Consider the following 20925-nt stretch of genomic DNA (forward strand, 5'->3'; position numbering starts at 1 on the left):
CACGTCCTAGTGAACCAACTACCTCAGGTCCCAGTAGCCAGCAGAATTTACAGCGATATTTGGTGGGGCCCAATGCCGTTCTAAGGATGGTAAGGCCTGAGCAGGTGCAGGCATTAGTCAATTGGGTGGCCGACAGTGGATCCAGCACGTTCACATTATCTCCCACCCAGTCTTCTGCAGAAAGCGCACAGATGGCGCATGAAAACCAAGCCCATCGGTCTGTCACATCACCCCCATGCATATCAGGGAAACTGTCTGAGCCTCAAGTTATGCAGCAGTCTCTTATGCTGTTTGAAGACTCTGCTGCCAGGGTTTCCCAAGGGCATCCACCTAGCCCTTCCCCACGGGTGGAAGAGATAGAATGCACTAACGCACAACCACTTATTTTTCCTGATGATGAGGACATGGGAATACCACCTCAGCACGTCTCTGATGATGACGAAACACAGGTGCCAACTGCTGCGTCTTTCTGCAGTGTGCAGACTGAACAGGAGGTCAGGGGTCAAGACTGGGTGGAAGACGATGCAGGGGACGATGAGGTCCTAGACCCCACATGGAATGAAGGTCGTGCCACTGACTTTCACAGTTCGGAGGAAGAGGCAGTGGTGAGACCGAGCCAACAGCGTAGCTAAAGAGGGAGCAGTGGGCAAAATCAGAACACCCGCCGCCAAGAGACTTCGCCTGCTACTGACCGCCGCCATCTGGGACCGAGCACCCCAAAGGCAGCTTCAAGGAGTTCCCTGGCATGGCACTTCTTCAAACAATGTGCTGACGACAAGACCCGAGTGGTTTGCACGCTGTGCCATCAGAGCCTGAAGCGAGGCATTAACGTCCTTCCGCCGCCAAGGATCGCAGGGCAATATTCTTTGCCTCCTGTCTCCTCCTCCTCCTACTCAGCTTCCTCCTCCTCTTCTTCCACCTGCTCATCCAGTCAGCCACACACCTTCACCACCAACTTCAGCACAGCCCGGGGTAAACGTCAGCAGGCCATTCTGAAACTCATATGTTTGGGGGACAGGCCCCACACCGCACAGGAGTTGTGGCGGGGTATAGAACAACAGACCGATGAGTGGTTGCTGCCGGTGAGCCTCAAGCCCGGCCTGGTGGTGTGCGATAATGGGCGAAATCTCGTTGCAGCTCTGGGACTAGCCGGTTTGACGCACATCCCTTGCCTGGCGCATGTGCTGAATTTGGTGGTGCAGAAGTTCATTCGCAACTACCCCGACATGTCAGAGCTGCTGCATAAAGTGCGGGCCGTCTGTTCGCGCTTCCGGCGTTCACACCCTGCCGCTGCTCGCCTGTCTGCGCTACAGCGTAACTTCGGCCTTCCCGCTCACCGCCTCATATGCGACGTACCCACCAGGTGGAACTCCACCTTGCATATGCTGGACAGACTGTGCGAGCAGCAGCAGGCCATAGTGGAGTTTCAGCTGCAGCACGCACGGGTCAGTCGCACTGCGGATCAGACACACTTCACCACCAATGACTGGGCCTCCATGCGAGACCTGTGTGCCCTGTTGCGCTGTTCCGAGTACTCCACCAACATGGCCAGTGGCGATGACGCCGTTATCAGCGTTACAATACCACTTCTATGTCTCCTTGAGAAAACACTTAGGGCGATGATGGAAGAGGAGGTGGCCCAGGAGGAAGAGGAGGAAGAGGGGTCATTTTTAGCACTTTCAGGCCAGTCTCTTCAAAGTGACTCAGAGGGAGGTTTTTTGCAACACCAGAGGCCAGGTACAAATGTGGCCAGACAGGGCCCACTACTGGAGGACGAGGAGGACGAGGATGAGGAGGAGGTGGAGGAGGATGAGGATGAAGCATGTTCACAGCGGGGTGGCACCCAAAGCAGCTCGGGCCCATCACTGGTGCGTGGCTGGGGGGAAACACAGGACGATGACGATACGCCTCCCACAGAGGACAGCTTGTCCTTACCTCTGGGCAGCCTGGCACACATGAGCGACTACATGCTGCAGTGCCTGCGCAACGACAGCAGAGTTGCCCACATTTTAACGTGTGCGGACTACTGGGTTGCCACCTTGCTGGATCCCCGGTACAAAGACAATGGGCCCACCTTACTTCCTACACTGGAGCGTGATAGGAAGATGCGCGAGTACAAACGCACGTTGGTAGACGCGCTACTGAGAGCATTCCCAAATGTCACAGGGGAACAAGTGGAAGCCCAAGGCGAAGGCAGAGGAGGAGCAAGAGGTCGCCAACGCAGCTGTGTCACGGCCAGCTCCTCTGAGGGCAGGGTTAGCATGGCAGAGATGTGGAAAAGTTTTGTCACCACGCCACAGCTAAGTGCACCACCACCTGATACGGAACGTGTTAGCAGGAGGCAACATTTCACTAACATGGTGGAACAGTACCTGTGCACACCCCTCCACGTACTGACTGATGGTTCGGCCCCATTCATCTTCTGGGTCTCCAAATTGTCCACGTGGCCAGAACTCGCCTTTTATGCCTTGGAGGTGCTGGCCTGCCCGGCGGCCAGCGTTTTGTCTGAACGTGTATTCAGCACGGCAGGGGGCGTCATTACAGACAAACGCAGCCGCCTGTCTACAGCCAATGTGGACAAGCTGACGTTCATAAAAATGAACCAGGCATGGATCCCACAGGACCTGTCCATCCCTTGTGCAGATTAGATATTAACTACCTCCCCTTAACAATATATTATTCTACTCCAGGGCACTTCCTCATTCAATACTATTTTTAATTTCATTTTACCATTATATTGCGGGGCAACCCAAAGTTGAATGAACCTCTCCTCTGTCTGGGTGTCGGGGCCTAAATGTGTGACAGTGGCCTGTTCCAGTGGTGGGTGACGTGAAGCCTGATTCTCTGCTATGACATGAAGACTTATTCTGTGCTGACATGAAGCCAGATTCTCTGTTACGCGACCTCTCTCCTCTGCCTGGGTGCCTGGGCCTAAATATGTGACAGTGGCCTGTTCCAGTGGCGGGTGACGTGAAGCCTGATTCTCTGCTATGACATGAAGACAGATTCTGTGCTGACATCAGGCCAGATTCTCTGTTACGGGACCTCTCTCCTCTGCCTGGGTGCCTGGGCCTAAATGTGTGACAGTGGCCTGTTCCAGTGGTGGGTGACGTGAAGCCTGATTCTCTGCTATGACATGAAGACAGATTCTGCGCTGACATCAGGCCAGATTCTCTGTTATGGGACCTCTCTCCTCTGCCTGGGTACCTGGGCCTAAATGTGTGACAGTGGCCTGTTCCAGTGGTGGGTGACGTGAAGCCTGATTCTCTGCTATGACATGAATACAGATTCTGCGCTGACATAAGGCCAGATTCTCTGTTACGGGACCGCTCTCCTCTGTCTGGGTGCCGGGGCCTAAATGTGTGACAGTGGCCTGTTCCAGTGGTGGGTGACGTGAAGCCTGATTCTCTGCTATGACATGAATACAAATTCTGCGCTGACATAAGGCCAGATTCTCTGTTACGGGACCTCTCTCCTCTGCCTGGGTACCTGGGCCTAAATGTGTGACAGTGGCCTGTTCCAGTGGTGGGTGACGTGAAGCCTGATTCTCTGCTATGACATGAATACAGATTCTGCGCTGACATAAGGCCAGATTCTCTGTTACGGGACCTCTCTCCTCTGCCTGGGTCTAAATATGTGACAGTGGCTTGTTCGAGTGGTGGGTGACATGAAGCCTGATTCTCTGCTATGACATGAAGACAGATTCTGTGCTGACATAAGGCCAGATTCTCTGTTACGGGACCTCTCTCCTCTGCCTGGGTGCCTGGGCCTAAATGTGTGACAGTGGCCTATTCCAGTGGTGGGTGACGTGAAGCCTGATTCTCTGCTATGACATGAAGACAGATTCTGTGTTGACATAAGGCCAGATTCTCTGTTACGGGACCTCTCTCCTCTGACTGGGTGCCTGGGCCTAAATGTGTGACAGTGGCCTGTTCCAGTGGTGGGTGACGTGAAGCCTGATTCTCTGCTATGACATGAAGACAGATTCTGTGCTGACATGAAGCCAGATTCTCTGCTATGGCATGAAGAGACTGATTCTGTGCTGACATGAAGCCAGATTCTTTGCTATGGCATGAAGAGACTGATTCTCTGCTGACGTGAAACCAGATTCTCTGCTATGGGACCTCTGTCCAATTGATATTGGGTCATTTTTATTTTTTATTTATTTTTTTTAATTCATTTCCCTATCCACATTTGTTTGCAGGGGATTTACCTACATGTTGCTGCCTTTTGCAGCCCTCTAGCTCTTTCCTGGGCTGTTTTACAGCCTTTTTAGTGCCGAAAAGTTCGGGTCCCCATTGACTTCAATGGGGTTCGGGACGAAGTTCGGATCGGGTTCGGATCCCGAACCCGAACATTTCCGGGAAGTTCGGCCGAACTTCTCGAACCCTAACATCCAGGTGTTCGCTCAACTCTATATTTAGTTCATACTTGTATACTTTTATATCTTGTGAACAGCCAATTGTCATATTTGTCAGTTCATAAACCTTGTGATAAGGGGCATACATACATGTAAAGCCCCATCGTCTCATAGCAGTTGTATGTGCGGCTCATAATACAGATTTCTCAGTTATTTTTCCTTGTGTTTGTGAATAATGATGTAGTGATTTGCCACTTCCTATTTCTTCAATTCATAGGACTTCAAGAGGTTGTCTGGAACCAGTCCTCATGTTGTGTTTTTTGTACAATATACACTGCTCAAAAAAATAAAGGGAACACAAAAATATCACATCCTTGATCTGAGTTCATTAAATATTCTTCTGAAATACTTTGTTCTTTACATAGTTGAATGTGCTGACAACAAAATCACACAAAAATAAAAAAATGGAAATAAAATTTTTCAACCCATGGAGGTCTGGATTTGGAGTCACACTCAAAGTTAAAGTGGAAAAACACACTACAGTCTGATCCAACTTTGATGTAATGTCCTTAAAACAAGTCAAAATGAGGCTCAGTAGTGTGTGTGGCCTCCACGTGCCTGCATGACCTCCCTACAACGCCTGTGCATGCTCCTGATGAGGTGGCAGACGGTCTCCTGAGGGATCTCCTCCCAGACCTGGACTAAAGCATCTGCCAACTCCTGGACAGTCTGTGGTGCAACGTGATATTGGTGGATAGAGCAAGACATGATGTCCCAGATGTGCTCAATTGGATTCAGGTCTGGGGAACGGGCGGGCCAGTCCATAGCATCAATGCCTTCGTCTTGCAGGAACTGCTGACACACTCCAGCCACATGAGGTCTAGCATTGTCTTGCATTAGGAGGAACCCAGGGCCAACCACACCAGCATATGGTCTCACAAGGGGTCTGAGGATCTCATCTCGGTACCTAATTGCAGTCAGGCTACCTCTGGCGAGCACATGGAGGGCTGTGCGGCCCGCCAAAGAAATGCCACCCCACACCATTACTGACCCAATGCCAAACCGGTCATGCTGGAGGATGTTGCAGGCAGCAGAACGTTCTCCACGGCGTCTCCAGACTCTGTCACGTCTGTCACATGTGCTCAGTGTGAACCTGCTTTCATCTTTGAAGAGCACAGGGCGCCAGTGGCGAGTTTGCCAATCTTGGTGTTCTCTGGCAAATGCCAAACGTCCTGCACGGTGTTGGGCTGTAAGCATAACCCCCACCTGTGGACATTGGGCCCTCATATCACCCTCATGGAGTCTGTTTCTGACCGTTTGAGCAGACACATGCACATTTGTGGCCTGCTGGAGGTCATTTTGCAGGGCTCTGGCAGTGCTCCTCCTTGCACAAAGGCGGAGGTAGCGGTCCTGCTGCTGGGTTGTTGCCCTCCTACGGCCTCCGCCACGTCTCCTTATGTACTGATGATGGTAGTTGGGGTACCCTTAGTGTTAAAAGTGGAAAGCAGGAGATGTAAGTGCTGTGGCCAGCGAGTGGTGCTGGAGTCAGTAACCAGCCCAGTTGTAGAAAACAGACAAGTGTCTTTTTACTAAAGTGCAGAATGGGAGTGGTAGTACATCCAACAGTATCACAGTTCCAAACGATTCACAATGCACTCTTCCCAGATAGTGATGTATGGATATTAGCAAGGATGGAGTTGTAGTACTTCTTCTGTCTATCTCTCCAAAGCCTCCCTGCCTGCAGAATCTAAGGCTGGCAAAAAGATTTGCGCATACTTGTCTGCAATTCCCAGCTGAGGGGTACAGGTTTAGAATATGCCTGGCCAGGAACATTTCACAGTGTGGAAGGCTGTATTAGCAATGTCCCTCTCAATGCAGTAAATTATTATCAGCCTTAAACAGGAAATCCTTTTCTGACTGACCCCAGTGCTCAGCCCAACAGATTCTGGATCTTCCTGGTTAATTTTCTCTCTCTCTTTCTGGAGTACTGTAAGGAAGAGATGGCTTTCTTGATGCAAAACTCCAAGGAGTGATTACATGTAGCGCCTCTCACTTCATCAGCTAGCATTAGAAACACCCTGACTGAATTAGTGGTGGCCCTAAGTCCATCACCTAGCTTCCTACAAGGGGAGAGTCTGGATTGTTAATCATGACTTATCCATACAAAACTATACTGGACAGTACAATATATTAGAACATTAAAAAACATTTAAATACCAAGAAATGATTTTGCAAGTACCCTATTCTGAGGCACTGCATTTTGCAGTTGCTTTTTGTTAGTTATTACTTAGTTTCCTATTATTCCCAAGTTCTGTCGAAATTTCCGTCCAGCATAACGGAAACCAGACAGATCGTTATGCTTGCGCATATAATTCTATTATGACGGATCAAAACGAATGCCTCTAAAGGTTTTAGTTTTGACTTCCGTCTTATGGATTCTGTTATTTTCCGTTATGATTTCCGTTATAACATGGTTATAACGGAATACATAACGGTGATGTAAACAAGCCCTTAAAGTAAGCCAATTAATAGTTGGTATAAAGTCAGAGAAAAGTGACTATCCCTGCACCACATTTATCATTCAGCCTGAGCCCCTGTGATAAATCTGGTGCAGGTCTAGGCAGCCGGTCTAAGCTTACACTATCTTTAAAATTAGTAAATTTGGGCCATAAACCTTAAATGGCTCTCTACTTTGGACAATGCCATTGATGGCACCGCCAGAATTAACTGTAATCTGAAACGACTGCTGTAGGATAGCATTTAGTTCTCCTGCAGGGGAAACAAAAAATGACAAAGTTGATATTGACACTGTTTGGCTGACAATGTAATGTATGGACATGGTGCGTCCTCCAGAGGGATAATAGATCAGATGCAGCAATGCACAAAGCTGTTGAATAAATGTTCAAAACAGATATAAATTTACTATGCCTATCAGTAAGAAATGTTGCAAAATATAAGAAACTAACCACTTCATCTAAAAAAAAAATCCTGTTTGTCATGTGCTTCTGTAATCAAGTTTTATGTTTATCACAAGAGTAGTGAATCTCTAAGCTCAAGCAGCTTAGCGCTGGCTAGACTGAGGTGTAGAGTATAAGGAATCTCACCATTCTTCTCACCTGACTGTTTGATAGATGCATTTTGTATCGAAGGAGTGTAGCCAATAGTAATCGATGAAAATGCAACAAGGCAGAAGATGAGATGGAACCGAAATCAGGAAACAGGAGTCTATACCAGAAGGAAGGAGGTGACAAGACCGAAGAAAGATACTAGAACCAGGCCAAGGTCGAGGCAAGGGTCATGATTAAAGTCAGAAAGAAAGTCTTTATAATAAGCTGGAACAATAAACATGCAAGGATGTACCTTAATCTTCAGTTGACGAGTGTAGTCTACAGTCATTTTTAATTAGGCCTCCAGTCCTAATGTCATTTGAGAGCACTAGTTGCCCTGGCACCCAACACTGCTTGTGGCACAAAGGAGAAGACCTGCATGTCCAGAAGAGCGGGACAGAAGTAGTGGCATCTGGTTGTACAGTAATATGACAGTCGATGTCTGGTTCCTCTGCAGCATTGATGTAAACGCCGCTGGAACTGAATGAGATTAGTAACAAATAATTTCTAAATCAAATTTGCATTGTAAATGTGCTAATATGCCAAACCCTATAAATGTGTTAACGATGTGTGCTTGATTTTCTGCTATATGTTTATAAATGGGCTCTGTTACTTCCATAACCCATATCGGTTATTCAACTTTTTTAAAATTAAATCTGATTAAACACTCATTTGTTTCATTCTTAAGATGGACACCAGTCCCTGCATGTGAAAATATCTCCATTACAGAGTGTGACTTTAGCTGTATCCTTATGAAATTTTGGGACTGGAACCACACAGTACAGGTGCGAACTGTTTCTCCTGCCAGATCTCCATGGGTTCAAATTCAAAATATAGAATACATGTTTACAGGTATGTAATAATTCAGTTATCCACTATTTCCATATGTTTACATACAGTATATTCATTTAGGACACTACTACTACTCATTACTAGTGTTGGGCTCGAATATTCGAATAGCGAATATCATTCGCGAATATCAGCACTTCGAGAATATTTAGAATATAGTGATATATATTTCGTAATTTCGAATATTCTAGATTTTTTTTTCCAACAGTAACCTCCCTTCTTGCTTGTGAGCCAATGAGAAGGCTGCAATATCTTTGTCTGAGCTTAGCAACACCCCTAGCAACCAATAGGAAAGTTGCCTACCCCTTACTATATAAGAACCTCCCCAGCAGCCCTTGTATGCAGTATTTTGCAGATCTGATAGAGAGACAGCAGTGCTATTGCTGTGCTCTCTGCTTTCCTGTGTCATAATTAATATATATATATATATATATATATATATATATAAACTATTAATGTTATATCCTGATATAGTGGAGCTGATAGGTTCTGCTGTCCATACATACATGCTACAGACATAGTGCTGTGATGTCACAAGTTCATAACAATACTTAGTGCACGAATCACTAATAAGTAGTCAGACCTATTAAAATGTGAAGTTGCACGAATTGCGCCAAAATATTTGCATCATTGGTGCCGATTTTGCAATCGCAAATATATTGAAGCACTCTATCTGCATATAAAGCTATTGTAATGTTCTGCCGTGCAAACCATGTTCAAGTCTCGGGAAACTTCTAGCAGCTTGAAAAATGTAGCTATAGTGACCCACCCCTGTATTTCGAGCGCATTACACGAATATTACATTGCTGATTTTTCGCGATCAAGAAATTAAATTTCAAATTTGCAAATTCTCGAATATATTACGAATATTCTACCAAATATTCGTGAAATATCGCGAATTTTGAATATTGCCCCTGTTGCTAGTCATCACTACTATTTTACAACTACAAAGACTACCACTACCATTGGCCGTAAGGCCATTAATCTCATATATACATTGTAGCAATCTGAGTATTTGCAGTTGGTTGGCAATGACAGATTCTCAGACTTCGGGGGTGCTTTAGTTTTCATCCAGTGCAACACAATACAAGGCATCCAATTTAAACATCACTTGGGTGAAGCCAGAGCACAAAAAGCATAACACAAAACATGAAATGAACACCTGCCTATCTGAGCGCTAACTATACAGGGAACTTCTCTCTCACCTATGCTTTCAGCATGTCAGGAGGGATATGACTTTGCATAGCGACACGGTCTAACAGCCACCATGCTCTGACCCCGACTGAAGCTCTGAGGCCTCTATTTATTCCCCAGCAACAATCCGAGTAGCTCTACCTGGGATCTCCTCAGGCCAGGGAAAATAGCCGTGCTGGAGTAAAGGTGCATTTACACACGCCGACCAGCAGCAGATTGTTGGGACAGTCGGCTGCTCGTTCAGTGGAGTAGACCGCTGCATTTACATGCAGCTATCACCTCCACAGTATGAGGAAAAAGTATCGCTATTGCGATCACTCGTCCTCATACAGCTGCTTTGTTTATGGGCAGCAGATTTTGATAGCACGGTCTGCTGCCCAGGAACTATAATTTAGGTGCCTCCACAAACTACATGATCTCCCGATGAAGAGTGTTTCACTCATTCGTTGGGTGATCGCCAACACCTTTAGATGGGCACATCTGGCCAATAATCTGCACTTGTAAATCAACCTTAATGGTGTGGACTGGTAAATCCCACTACCAAACCTACCTACGGAAGGCAGGAATGACACATATCATTGCAATCTAGTAACTCCCCTTCATCTCTTTTGTATCACTAAGACCTGATGACAGCTCATTATGAGACAGTAGGCAAAGACATGCAAATTGCTCCTATCTGCCCCTAGTGGCCAACTATATATCCATAAAGTTGCCATCACTGTCAAAAGCATTTACTTTTAGCATTTGAGTTCCTTAGTTTAATGGTATACAGAACTTATTGATGACATCCTCAAGATAGGTCATGAGTATCAAATTGGTGGGGTCTGACTCCCATTACCCCCACCAATCAGCTGTTTGAAGTCAGCACTGCGCTCAGACAAGCACTGCAGCCTCTTTATAGTAAACAAAGCACAGCACCATGCATTGTATAGGGTATTGCAACTCAATTCTTTTTAACTTGAATGAGACTGAGCTGCAGAAAGACCATGTGACTGATGAACATGATGTCACCAGCTGAAAAAGAGACCGCAGTGCATGCTCGAGAACCACAGCCCCTTCCAAAAGCTGACCATAGAGGTGCTGGGAGTTGGACCCAACAATCAGATATTGATGACCTATCCTGAGCATAGGTCATCAGTATGTACGTTCAGACAACACCTTTAAGCATGTTGGGCTTTGCACAGGTTATATTCAATGGATGTGTAATGGAATGTAATGCATACTTTGTTATCTTTGCAGTGGACCCGGACCCTCCAAATCTAACTGTAACTCAAGGAGATGACTCTATAACTGTTAATGCCTCTACACAGATGCCAATTTGTGTACGACCATACATCTTTTATAGGACTTTGACATATTTCGTGATGATCCAGAATAAATACAATACAAATGAGGTATAAATACTACATTTCAGCACACTGAATACAGAAACATTAATGTGAGGATTGACCATAATTGTAACAGCTCTAAGAGATAACTAAATGTAAAAATCTCATAGCTACAAGCGGATTTAACGGAGTAACAAGATGCCAGAATTTAACAACTCCACTTCACATTGTGAAATAGCTGTTGGTGCAAATCATGTACCTTTATATGTAGGCAGAATTGCCTTTTGAACATTGAATGGATTTTCTTCTTTTTCATATGCTCTTTCTTATTAGGTCATAGAACAAGAACTGGATGGGCCTTCAATCACAATCAAAACTCTTGGATACAATGGAGAATATTGTGTTACTGCCAAAACAATACTTACGACTTTTAATGTTAAAAGGAGCAAGTTCTCTTGTCCAATTTGCCTCAATTTCACCCAAAAAGGTAAAAAAATAAAATAAAGTGCCGAGAGCAGTGAATGAAGTACATCAGATTATTTTTAAAAGAAAATTGACTTCTGGCACCCAAAAGCGGTGTACATCCCATACGCCGGATTTATTATATGTATGTCACCACATATACCTAAAACCCCTACTTTGGCACTATGACAACTTGTACCAAGCTGGATTGTGCAGGGTGAAATAGTACATCGCAGTTGCAGCATGCCGCATTGTGACACCATTGAAATACATTGGGGCACATTTATCAAGCTCGTCTGTTTTTGCCCATAAAATTAGACAGACGTATTTCATTCGGTTGTCTCTCTTTTGCCAAGTATTTTTTTTAAAGTCGCACAGCTGTTGATGGCGTATTTTTATTAGTCTGACCTCTGGTGGTTGTTTTTCAGTTAGGTTCATTTTCACTTAGGCCTCGTTCACACTTCAGTGTTCGGTAAGGGATTTGAGAGCCAAAACCAGGTGCCGGTCAAAAATCACAGAACAGGTTCAGATCTTTCCATTATACCTTATCTCTGTGTAGGCTTCACTTCTGATTTTGGCTAACAAATCACTGATGGAAATCACTGACCAAACAAGTGTGAACGAGGCCTTAGACTGCTCTTATTTATTTGCACATGAAAAAGGTTGCGGAAAAAAGTTGTACGTCTCCTGGCAAGTGCGACTTTTAATGCAAAAAAGGTCCTGGAGTGAAGTAGAAATGAGACTGTTTTTGGGACAAATTCAGATGCAAAAAATGGCGCACCTACAGTGCATAAACAGATTGGAAAAAAGTCACAAAAGTTAGAAAACTTCTGAATTAGTCTAAAAACTCAAAATAGACAAACAAGGCACAAAAGCCTTCAAAACAGGATCAATTTCAGTAGTAAATGTGACTGAAAAAAATAAGACTGTCTAAAATAGCATTTTTTAGACTAAAAACAGACGCAGACATAATGGGGAGATTTACAAAAACTGGTGTAAAGGAAAACTGGCTTAGTCACCCCTAGTTGCCATCTGATTGGTTGCTATAGGCCAAATTCCTCTCTCTAGACAGTGGAGAAAGAAATAGTGGGGGCATTACATATCATATGAATCTCTGGGGTCTGGGGCTATATGTTAGGGACTATTTCTATGCAGGGGAGGAATGGGTTGACAAGAGTTCATTGCAATGCTTCCTGCACAACCAGGAGGAAAAAATGGGGGTCATTTTTGAATGAAAACAGGCGTAAATTTGGGCGGAAAACTACTCCATCAGGGGTTCTGCCAGTGCAAAGGGGAAGCAAAGACCGGTCTTTATACATTACCCCCAATAAGCATAAAAGTGAGTTAAAGAGTTATACATTTGTGGGATAACCTATTTAATGATCTGATTCAATAGGTTTTTCTATGACAAAGTAGAGTATTCCTATGCAGTGAATAGGACATATTGTATGAAGTGTCATTGCAATATACATGCAATGAAAGCTTTGCTAGTTTTTTTTCATATATATTACTTTCCCCTCTCTGGTAGCGCCCCCCTGCTGTTTATCTTTCTGATCCACCTTTTCCTGCATTCAGTGGTGGAGTAACACTCACTCTCAGTAGCTTCCCTTTTCCCTTCCTCTTCTCAGTGCTGGCATAGTGATCTTATAGTGAAGTCGCCCAGACACCCATCATTCATTCGTACTTAGTTATTTTTATTGATGACCTGTTCTAAGGATAGCTCATCAATATTAGATTGGCGGGAGTCTGATGCCCGCCACCTCCGCCAATCAGCTGTTTGAAGAGAAGGCGTGCACCGAGTCAGCGCAGCACTCTCTTCATTTTGTACCTGCTCGCCATCGCAACAGCAGCGCTGAGCAGTGTAATTACAAGAAGCCATCCCATTCACTTCTATAGGTCAGTTCCTAATAGAACAGTCCTATCCTTGTCTGTAATGCAGACAATAGGAAATGTTCTATTTTTTGGCGGAATTGACATACAGAAACGTATTTTGTTTACCCATTGAAAACAATTGTTCCGCATCCAACCCGCAAAAAAAGGACACGGAAAGAATATATGTTTGTGTGCATGAGCCCTAGATCAAAACCTTTAGACTTTTTTGATTATATATATATATATATACATATACACAAGAAAATCTGCAGCACTCTAAACTTGGTGGGGAAAGTGATAAGTTATTCATCCATGATCATTTTCTTCACCAAGTGTTTTCATGCATCATTATCTTTAATTTTTGTGCTACTTATTTTTTCCTATTAGTATGTATACATTACAGTATATATTATGTATGATGTAACTGTATTTGTTTTGAAGAGTCTGTATTGATAGCAGCCACTCTTTTTGAGGGTTTGTGAAATTATTGTTCTATTCTCATTGTAACATAGACATACATCTTGGTCGCCTTCATACAGTCAGTGTTGGATCTGTGATTTTCAGCAGTGAATGTAAGTCAAAACCAGAAGTGGGTGAAAAACACAAAACATGTGCAAATTTTTCCATTATACCTTATTTCTGTGTAGGATCCACTCCTGGTTTTGGTTCATAATCAATGATGGAAATCACTGATCACGCACAAGGCTATGTCTGTATGTCGGTCCACAAACAACAGATCTGCAAAATACGGATAACTTCAATGCAAATTCCAAATTTTTCTCAATCCCATCAATAGAAAGGGCAATTCTCATCCACACTATGGAGAAGAATAGGACATGATCTATAATTTGGCCACATGTATTTGCAAAAAAATAGAGATTTGTGCATGGCCCCTGTGGGGATTCGCTCTGGTAGACAGGGTGTGCGGATGCAGTACAGAGGCAAATTACCAGTTCTTAAATCAAACTTCTGTGTTTATTCACACATAAAGCAAAAACAAAACGTCACTTTGCAGTCTTGGTGATAGTTCACACACAATGGAAAGTCCACATAACAAAAAATCACCTTGTTGGCAGTTCTGCCTCCAGCAGTCCATAGCAGGCTTTTAGGGGGCCTGTTTCCCCTAAATAGGGGGTCTCAGCCTCCAGCACGGCACAAGCCTCAGATCCCTCGACACACACCTTGCTGTGAACCCAGCTGTCTTTTAAGGACAGCTCGGTACTGCCAAAACCCAAACCGGCACTTAAAATCCAGTCCGGTGTTTGACCCCACCTGGCTGCAAATCAGCCCAGCAGCACACGCTGGGAGAAAAATACCTCTTTACCCAGACCATACCCTGCACTGTGTCACACCCCTTGGACATGAATGGCTCAGGGTGCTATCTGCAAAAAAGTGAACAGCACACAGATACAAATTTTCGGTTGTATGCATGAGGTCTTAATAGGTTTTTCTCCTTTCTGTCCTTGCTATTAGTTTGTGTGATGTTTTATATGTAAAATATTACATCTTTTCTTTTTAGATGGGCGCTATCACACAGTATTACTTGCTGTGCCAGCACTTTTTCTAATTTGCAGTGGTATTGCTATTATAACTTGTCTGGTCTGGTATAAGATAAGAGTAACCTTCAAGATGCCTCAAGTTTTGGTAAGTTCTGCAAGAGTTCTCTGTGTAATATTTAAAATGGAAAATGTATTGGGGCACATTTATTAAGCTTGCCTTTTTTGTAGAAAAACAAAAAACTGGCGTATTGGCAAAGTCTGTATTCAATTTGCACCACATTTATTATACCTTAAAGGAAATCTGTCACATGGATTATCACTAATAAAGTAAAACTATTGTCATGTAGAACATACTACCTCATTCCCTGATATACCTTTTAGGCCTCATGCGCCTTCCACAATTTGCGGCCCATTGTAGACATGCCTATTGTTGTCCGCAAAACAGACAAGAATAGGACATGCTATATTTTTTCTGCGGGGCCTCGGAACGGAGCAACGGATGCGGACAGCACACAGAGTTCTGTCCGCATCTTTTGCGGCCCCATTGAAGTGAATGGGTCCGTACCCGAGTCGCAAAAACTGCGGCTCGGATGCGGACCCGAAAAACGGTCGTGTGCATGAGGCCTTATTCAGCGTTTCTTGTTTTCTATCCTGCGGAAATCATCTTTGTATGATATACAAATTAGGCAGTAAGCTGTCCAGAGGGGCGTTGTTTTCTTTGAACAGTGCTCAGGAACGTCCCCATCCAGTGCCCAGGCCTGCCCTCCAGCAGAGCCCAAGCACGCTCCTCCTGGGCTGAGACTCCACATCCTCATCAGTCAAAAAGTCAAAACGGGCACAAAAACTGTTGGTAAATAAGACAATCGTAAACAGGCTTTTTACTCATGAAAACAGGCAGCGACACTTTAGTAAATGTGCCCCATTTACGTTTCAAGAAAGTGGTTTGCATAAATTGTTTTACGCTGGGGCTATAGCTAGACTTTTTGTAGCACTTTTCATTGATTTTAACTATTAAGCTCCAGATGTAGTTCAAAGCAGTAAACTGACTTGTATGCAATCTTGTGTACTGCTGCTGTCACTTGATGTTAAAAGTGCTACAAAAAATCTAGATATAGCCCCAGCTTTAGGCCTCTTGCTCACAAACATATTTTCATTCCGTGTCCGTTTTTTTTGCGGACCGTGTACAGAAACATTCATTTCAATTGGTCCACACAAAAAAACGGAAGGTACTATTATGGGCCAGCTGTTCCATTCCGCAAAATACAGAATGCACATGGACGTCATCTGAATTTTTTGCGGATCCGTTTTTTCTGGACCACAAAATACATACGGTTGTGTGCAAGAGGCCTTAGGCTAGGGCTACACAGCGACATGTGCTGTGTGACAATAAGTCGTGCAACAAAAAGGGTACAACTACATTGCAACATGTGTCACATGATATTCATGTCGCACATTTTTTGTAATAGTCAATGGTGTCGCACTGCGAAATGCTGCGAATGCGATCCTTCCAACTTGGATAGATTTTTTGCTTCACCATTTTTTATAAAGAATGTTGCGCGACTTTTCGGCGCCAAGGAGTCGCGCAACAAATGTCTCCGTGTAGCCCTAGCCTTAGGCTGCCCATACACATTCAGTTTTTGATCAGTTTTTCTGATGCAGTTTTTGAACCCAAAATGAGAAAACCTCATCAAAACTTGAGCTTGTACAGGTAGCTTTAGATTGCCCAGCCATTTTCAGGTTTTCTGTTTCAAACCGCAGAGACCAGGGGGAAATGTGTGCAATCAGCTATGTGTTTTTATGCGTTTGGTTTTTTTTTTCCCACCAATTTATGTGGTTTCGCCTTTTTAAGGTATAAATTTGCTGAAACTCCACTCCTGAGGTGGTGTAGTTTTGTTAGTCTGCTTTGTGTGGGGTTGTGCGACAATTTTATTTAAAAAGTCGCATCTTCTAGTAGATGGCAAAAGCTTTCACTTTAAATATAGTGCCCGCTCACAAGCTCAGCAGGTGCCATAGCCGCTGGGTTTCCACTGTTACATACAGCCTTTTAACCCCTCAAATGCATCTGAGTGTTGAAAATGAGGGAGCAATGCGTTCCAGCGCTGGTAACTGCTTCCTCTGACTAAGATCAGAGTTACCTTGTAATGATAGGTCTGAGCCTGTAGGTAGCAGCACTGCATTGGAATATACTATATTCCATATTAAGTGATGGATCAATTTCCGTTACAAAATAGAAATGGCAATCTAATAACTGCTTGCTATTGTCACCTAGGGTAAAAAAGTATATTAAAAAAAAAAGTTACAAAATATTAAATATAAAAGAAAATCTAAAAATTCTAATCACCCCCTTTCCCCAAAATAAAAATAAATAATGAAAAAATAAACATCTTGGACATTAACCCCTTCAGTACCAAGCCACTTTTCACCTTAAATCCCAGGCCGATTTTTGCAAATCTGACATGTCACTTTATGTGGTAATAACTTTGGAACGCTTTTTCTGATCCAAGCCATTCTGAGACTGTTTTGTCGTGACACATTGTACTTCATGACAGTGGTAAACTAGAGTTTTATCGCTAAAAAATTATTGAAAACTCATACAAATGCCAAAATAGTATCAATAAAAACTACAGATTAAAAAATGAGCCCTCACGTAGATCTATAGACCCAATTATAAAATAAAAGTTATGGCGGTCAGAATATGGCAATGAAAAGAAATATATATTTTTTTCAACGTTTTACTTTCTTAGTATTAAGAAAAACTATCTAAATGTGGTATCCTTGTAATCATACTGACCTGGAGAATGAAGGTAACAGGTTAGTTTTACCGCATAGGGAATTCTGTAAAAACAAAACCCATGAAATTTTATTTTTTTCCAGTTCCACCCCATTTGGATTTTTTTTCCAACTTCCTACTACATCTTATGCAATATTAAATAGTGCCATTAGAAAGTACAAATTGGGCTACAAAAAACAAACCCTCATATGGCTATGTTCACGGAAAAATAAAAAAATTATGGCTCAAGGGATTAAAATAGGGTTTATTCCGTTCTCTAAAGGAAACCTGCTGTCCTTACTTTTAAATCCTAACAGCTCCAGCCCATGCTAATGAGTCCCAATATTCATAAACTCCTGGCTGTCCCCACCTACTTGCATCTGACTGACAGGTTTTTTCTGTATGAATCAGCAGCAGGTGGGCAAGGAAAGCCAGGAGCTCATGAATACTTGGGACTCCTCATTCTGCACTGGACCTTTTTAAATACACAATTTTGGCAAAATGGCTGGAACAACCAAAAAAAGGAGACCCAGCATCTTGATAAGGAGACTTGTCACCCTAAGGGCTCATGCACACTACCGTATGTATTTTGTGGTCTGCAAAAAACGGATCCGCAAAAAATACGGATGACGGCAGTATTTTGCGGAACGGAACAGCTGGCCCCTAATATAACAGGACTATCCTTGTCCGTAATGCGGACAATTATAGGACATAATATGGACACAGAGTAACTTCTGTTTTTTATGCAGACCCATTGAAATGAATGGTTCTGCATACGGTCTGCAAAAAAAACTAAACAGACAAGGAAAGAAAATACGTTTGTGTGTGCATGAGCCCTTAGTTAGGACACCATAAAACTGGTGACAGACTCCCTTTAAACCTGTTGGCCTATCAATATTAGGGAAGTGGGCGTCTAGCTCTCTGTAACCACACATCCCCTTTATTGTTTATCAGGCACAACATACCCTTAGTAATGGCTGTGTGTGGTATTACAACTAAGAAGAACTCAATTCCATTCAAGTGGATAGGACTGACCTGCAAAATCAGGAACAGCTACTGCTAATCGTACAGAGCTGTGTTTGACAAACGGCAAGGGTCCCGAGAGTGGGACCCCTGCCAATCTAGTATTTTAAAGAACTGGATAACCCCTTTTAACTGTATTGGGGGAATATATTAGAAGTGGCAATTCTTACAGCATTCATAATAACAAACCCCATATAATACACCCAAATTGTTAAGCAATTATAATTCTAGTCCATATTTCGGAGTTTTATGTACCAGATAGACCATCTACGCCAGCAAGGTACCTAGCTCAGATTTCTGGTATAATATGCACCAGTTGTCTGGCTCACATATTGTTAAATGAGTCTGGCAGCCCACCTTTATATTGTTTTTCTGATACAGAGTCACTATGCTAATATATATGGAGCATGACAACTAAATATGATACCCCATCAAGCAATGCATGGATGGAACTACACCTGTATATTAGCTCAATAAGTCCTACAAACACTACAAAATACATCATAAAGTAAATACTTAGATTTATGTAATCAGGAAAACTCCAGTTTAAATCAAACCTTAAGTATATTCCTGCATTTCATTCTTATTTAGCTTTTAATTTACTATACTTTTTTTTAAAGGATTTTTCAAATAACAAATATTGCCAGAAGAATCCATGTTTGCCAGAACTGGACCCCAATATATATCATTCAGTTACCATTTGTAATATGGCAGAAGAGGACTTCTCAACCAAACTTCAGATTCCTGATATATATGATGATGGGGACAATATTTACCCAACCAAAGGCCAAGGATACATGGTGCGACCCTCTATGCAAACTTTAGATCCTCATAGGCAGCTGTACTTTTCTTCTAAAGGCTTGGAGTTCAATTCCAGCAGTGACAACTCTTCATCTGGCTGTACCTGCCCAAATACATCAGGATCAGTCACAAACATGTTCTTCGAAGCAAAGAATGATCAAACTAGCGATTGTTCTAATGAGATCAATATAGATGTCTCAAGAGATGTTCAAATGTTTCCCTCTACATCCATTTCTGAGAGCAACCGGTTTGACAGTCTCCCTACATCAGTCTCTAATTCCTTAGGGAACGTGCTCTTTGATACATTGTGTATAGGGGGCAATAATGATCCTATGGACATCTCAGATGGGGAATCTGATAACCAGTACTGCACAGACTCTGAGGACGACTTGGACTCATTCCATACAGACTATAAAAAGTCTGATTCCAAATTTCCTTCAGAAGATGAAAACGCACATAAAGACTGCAGTTCAGGCTACACACTGAGGACTTGCATGTCAAGGAAATATTAAATATGGAGAAACAAATATATTTATTTATGGAAGATTAGGGCTAATATTGCAATGAATGGTATAAAGTGTGTGTGTGTGTGTGTGTGTGTATACCACCTATAATAAAACAGAAGGATTCTTGTTTTCTCTACAAGGATTTTATTGTTCCAAAGCATTAAAAATGAGTAGACAATCTTAATTAAAATTATCCTATTTTGTGTCTACAGTCCAATACACACACCTATGTGTTTCCTTGGTAACAAAATGTGTAAATGTTCCCATGTGGTCATATTTCCAACCATGTATTCCCTACCTAGTGCTAACCTACCAAATAAATTAGCAAGGGTTAAGGAAGGAAGAAGGAATATGCGAGGGGGTATAAATGATCAGACTACACAGGGTTTGTTTTTTGTCTGTTACCATGGAGACATACAGGATTGCATAGTTGCTGTTTACTTAAAGGGAACCTGTCATGTGGATATTTGATTATAATATAACTAATTATATACAATCATTAACTACTAAAAAGTACCTTAGATGTATTCACTTACTGGTGTGACAGATGGTTACCTCATAATATTAACACAAAGATGCCGCATGCTAATGAGCTGATTTGAGTCTAGCGTGATGTCAATGAGTCCAGCGTTTTTTTAATTCAGAGCTATAGCCACTCCCCTGCCCACCTGCTGCTGATTCATATGGAAAAAACTGTCATTTAGCAGCAGGTGGGCGGGGAGAGTCAGGAGCTCATGAATATTCAGGACTCATCATTATGAGCTGGAGCTTTTCAATACAAGATGTTGGCAGATTGACTGGGTCAATTTAAAGAAAGTGACCCAGCATTTGGCTAAGAGAATCAGTCACTTATTTATGTTGCCCTTAGTGAGGACACCATACAACTGGTGACAGGTTCCCTTTAACTCTACAAATAGTCTTAACTGTAATTTGTAATTTTCAAAATTTGAATTTCTCTGCTTTTAAGGCAGATAGTGATCCCTCACAAAATAGTTATTACTTTGCATTTCCCATATGTCTACTTTATGCTGCCATTATTTTGTAAATGTCACTTTATTTTTTAAAGACATTAGAATGCTTAGAATTTTAAAAGCAATTTAAAAAAAGCTCTTCTGGCACCATTTTTATTTTTTGTTTTTTTACGAAGTTCATCT

The 20925-nt window shown here is 42.9% G+C and overlaps 1 protein-coding gene across 1 annotated transcript in view; it reads left to right on the forward strand.

Moving 5' to 3' along the window:
• The window catches only part of LOC120995351 (interferon lambda receptor 1-like), a 65372-nt gene extending 45160 nt beyond the window's left edge, over positions 1-20212 (forward strand). Inside the window, exons 3-7 of the mRNA XM_040424498.1 lie at positions 8156-8319; positions 10750-10904; positions 11172-11325; positions 14692-14816; positions 19085-20212. Coding sequence (XP_040280432.1) covers positions 8156-8319; positions 10750-10904; positions 11172-11325; positions 14692-14816; positions 19085-19777 — 1291 coding nt within the window. The 3' untranslated portion in view covers positions 19778-20212. The remainder of the gene's footprint in view (positions 1-8155; positions 8320-10749; positions 10905-11171; positions 11326-14691; positions 14817-19084) is intronic.
• Positions 20213-20925: the final 713 nt, after the last annotated feature.

The sequence above is a fragment of the Bufo bufo genome, chromosome 3, assembly GCF_905171765.1.
Source record: "Bufo bufo chromosome 3, aBufBuf1.1, whole genome shotgun sequence".
Taxonomy (NCBI): domain Eukaryota; kingdom Metazoa; phylum Chordata; class Amphibia; order Anura; family Bufonidae; genus Bufo; species Bufo bufo.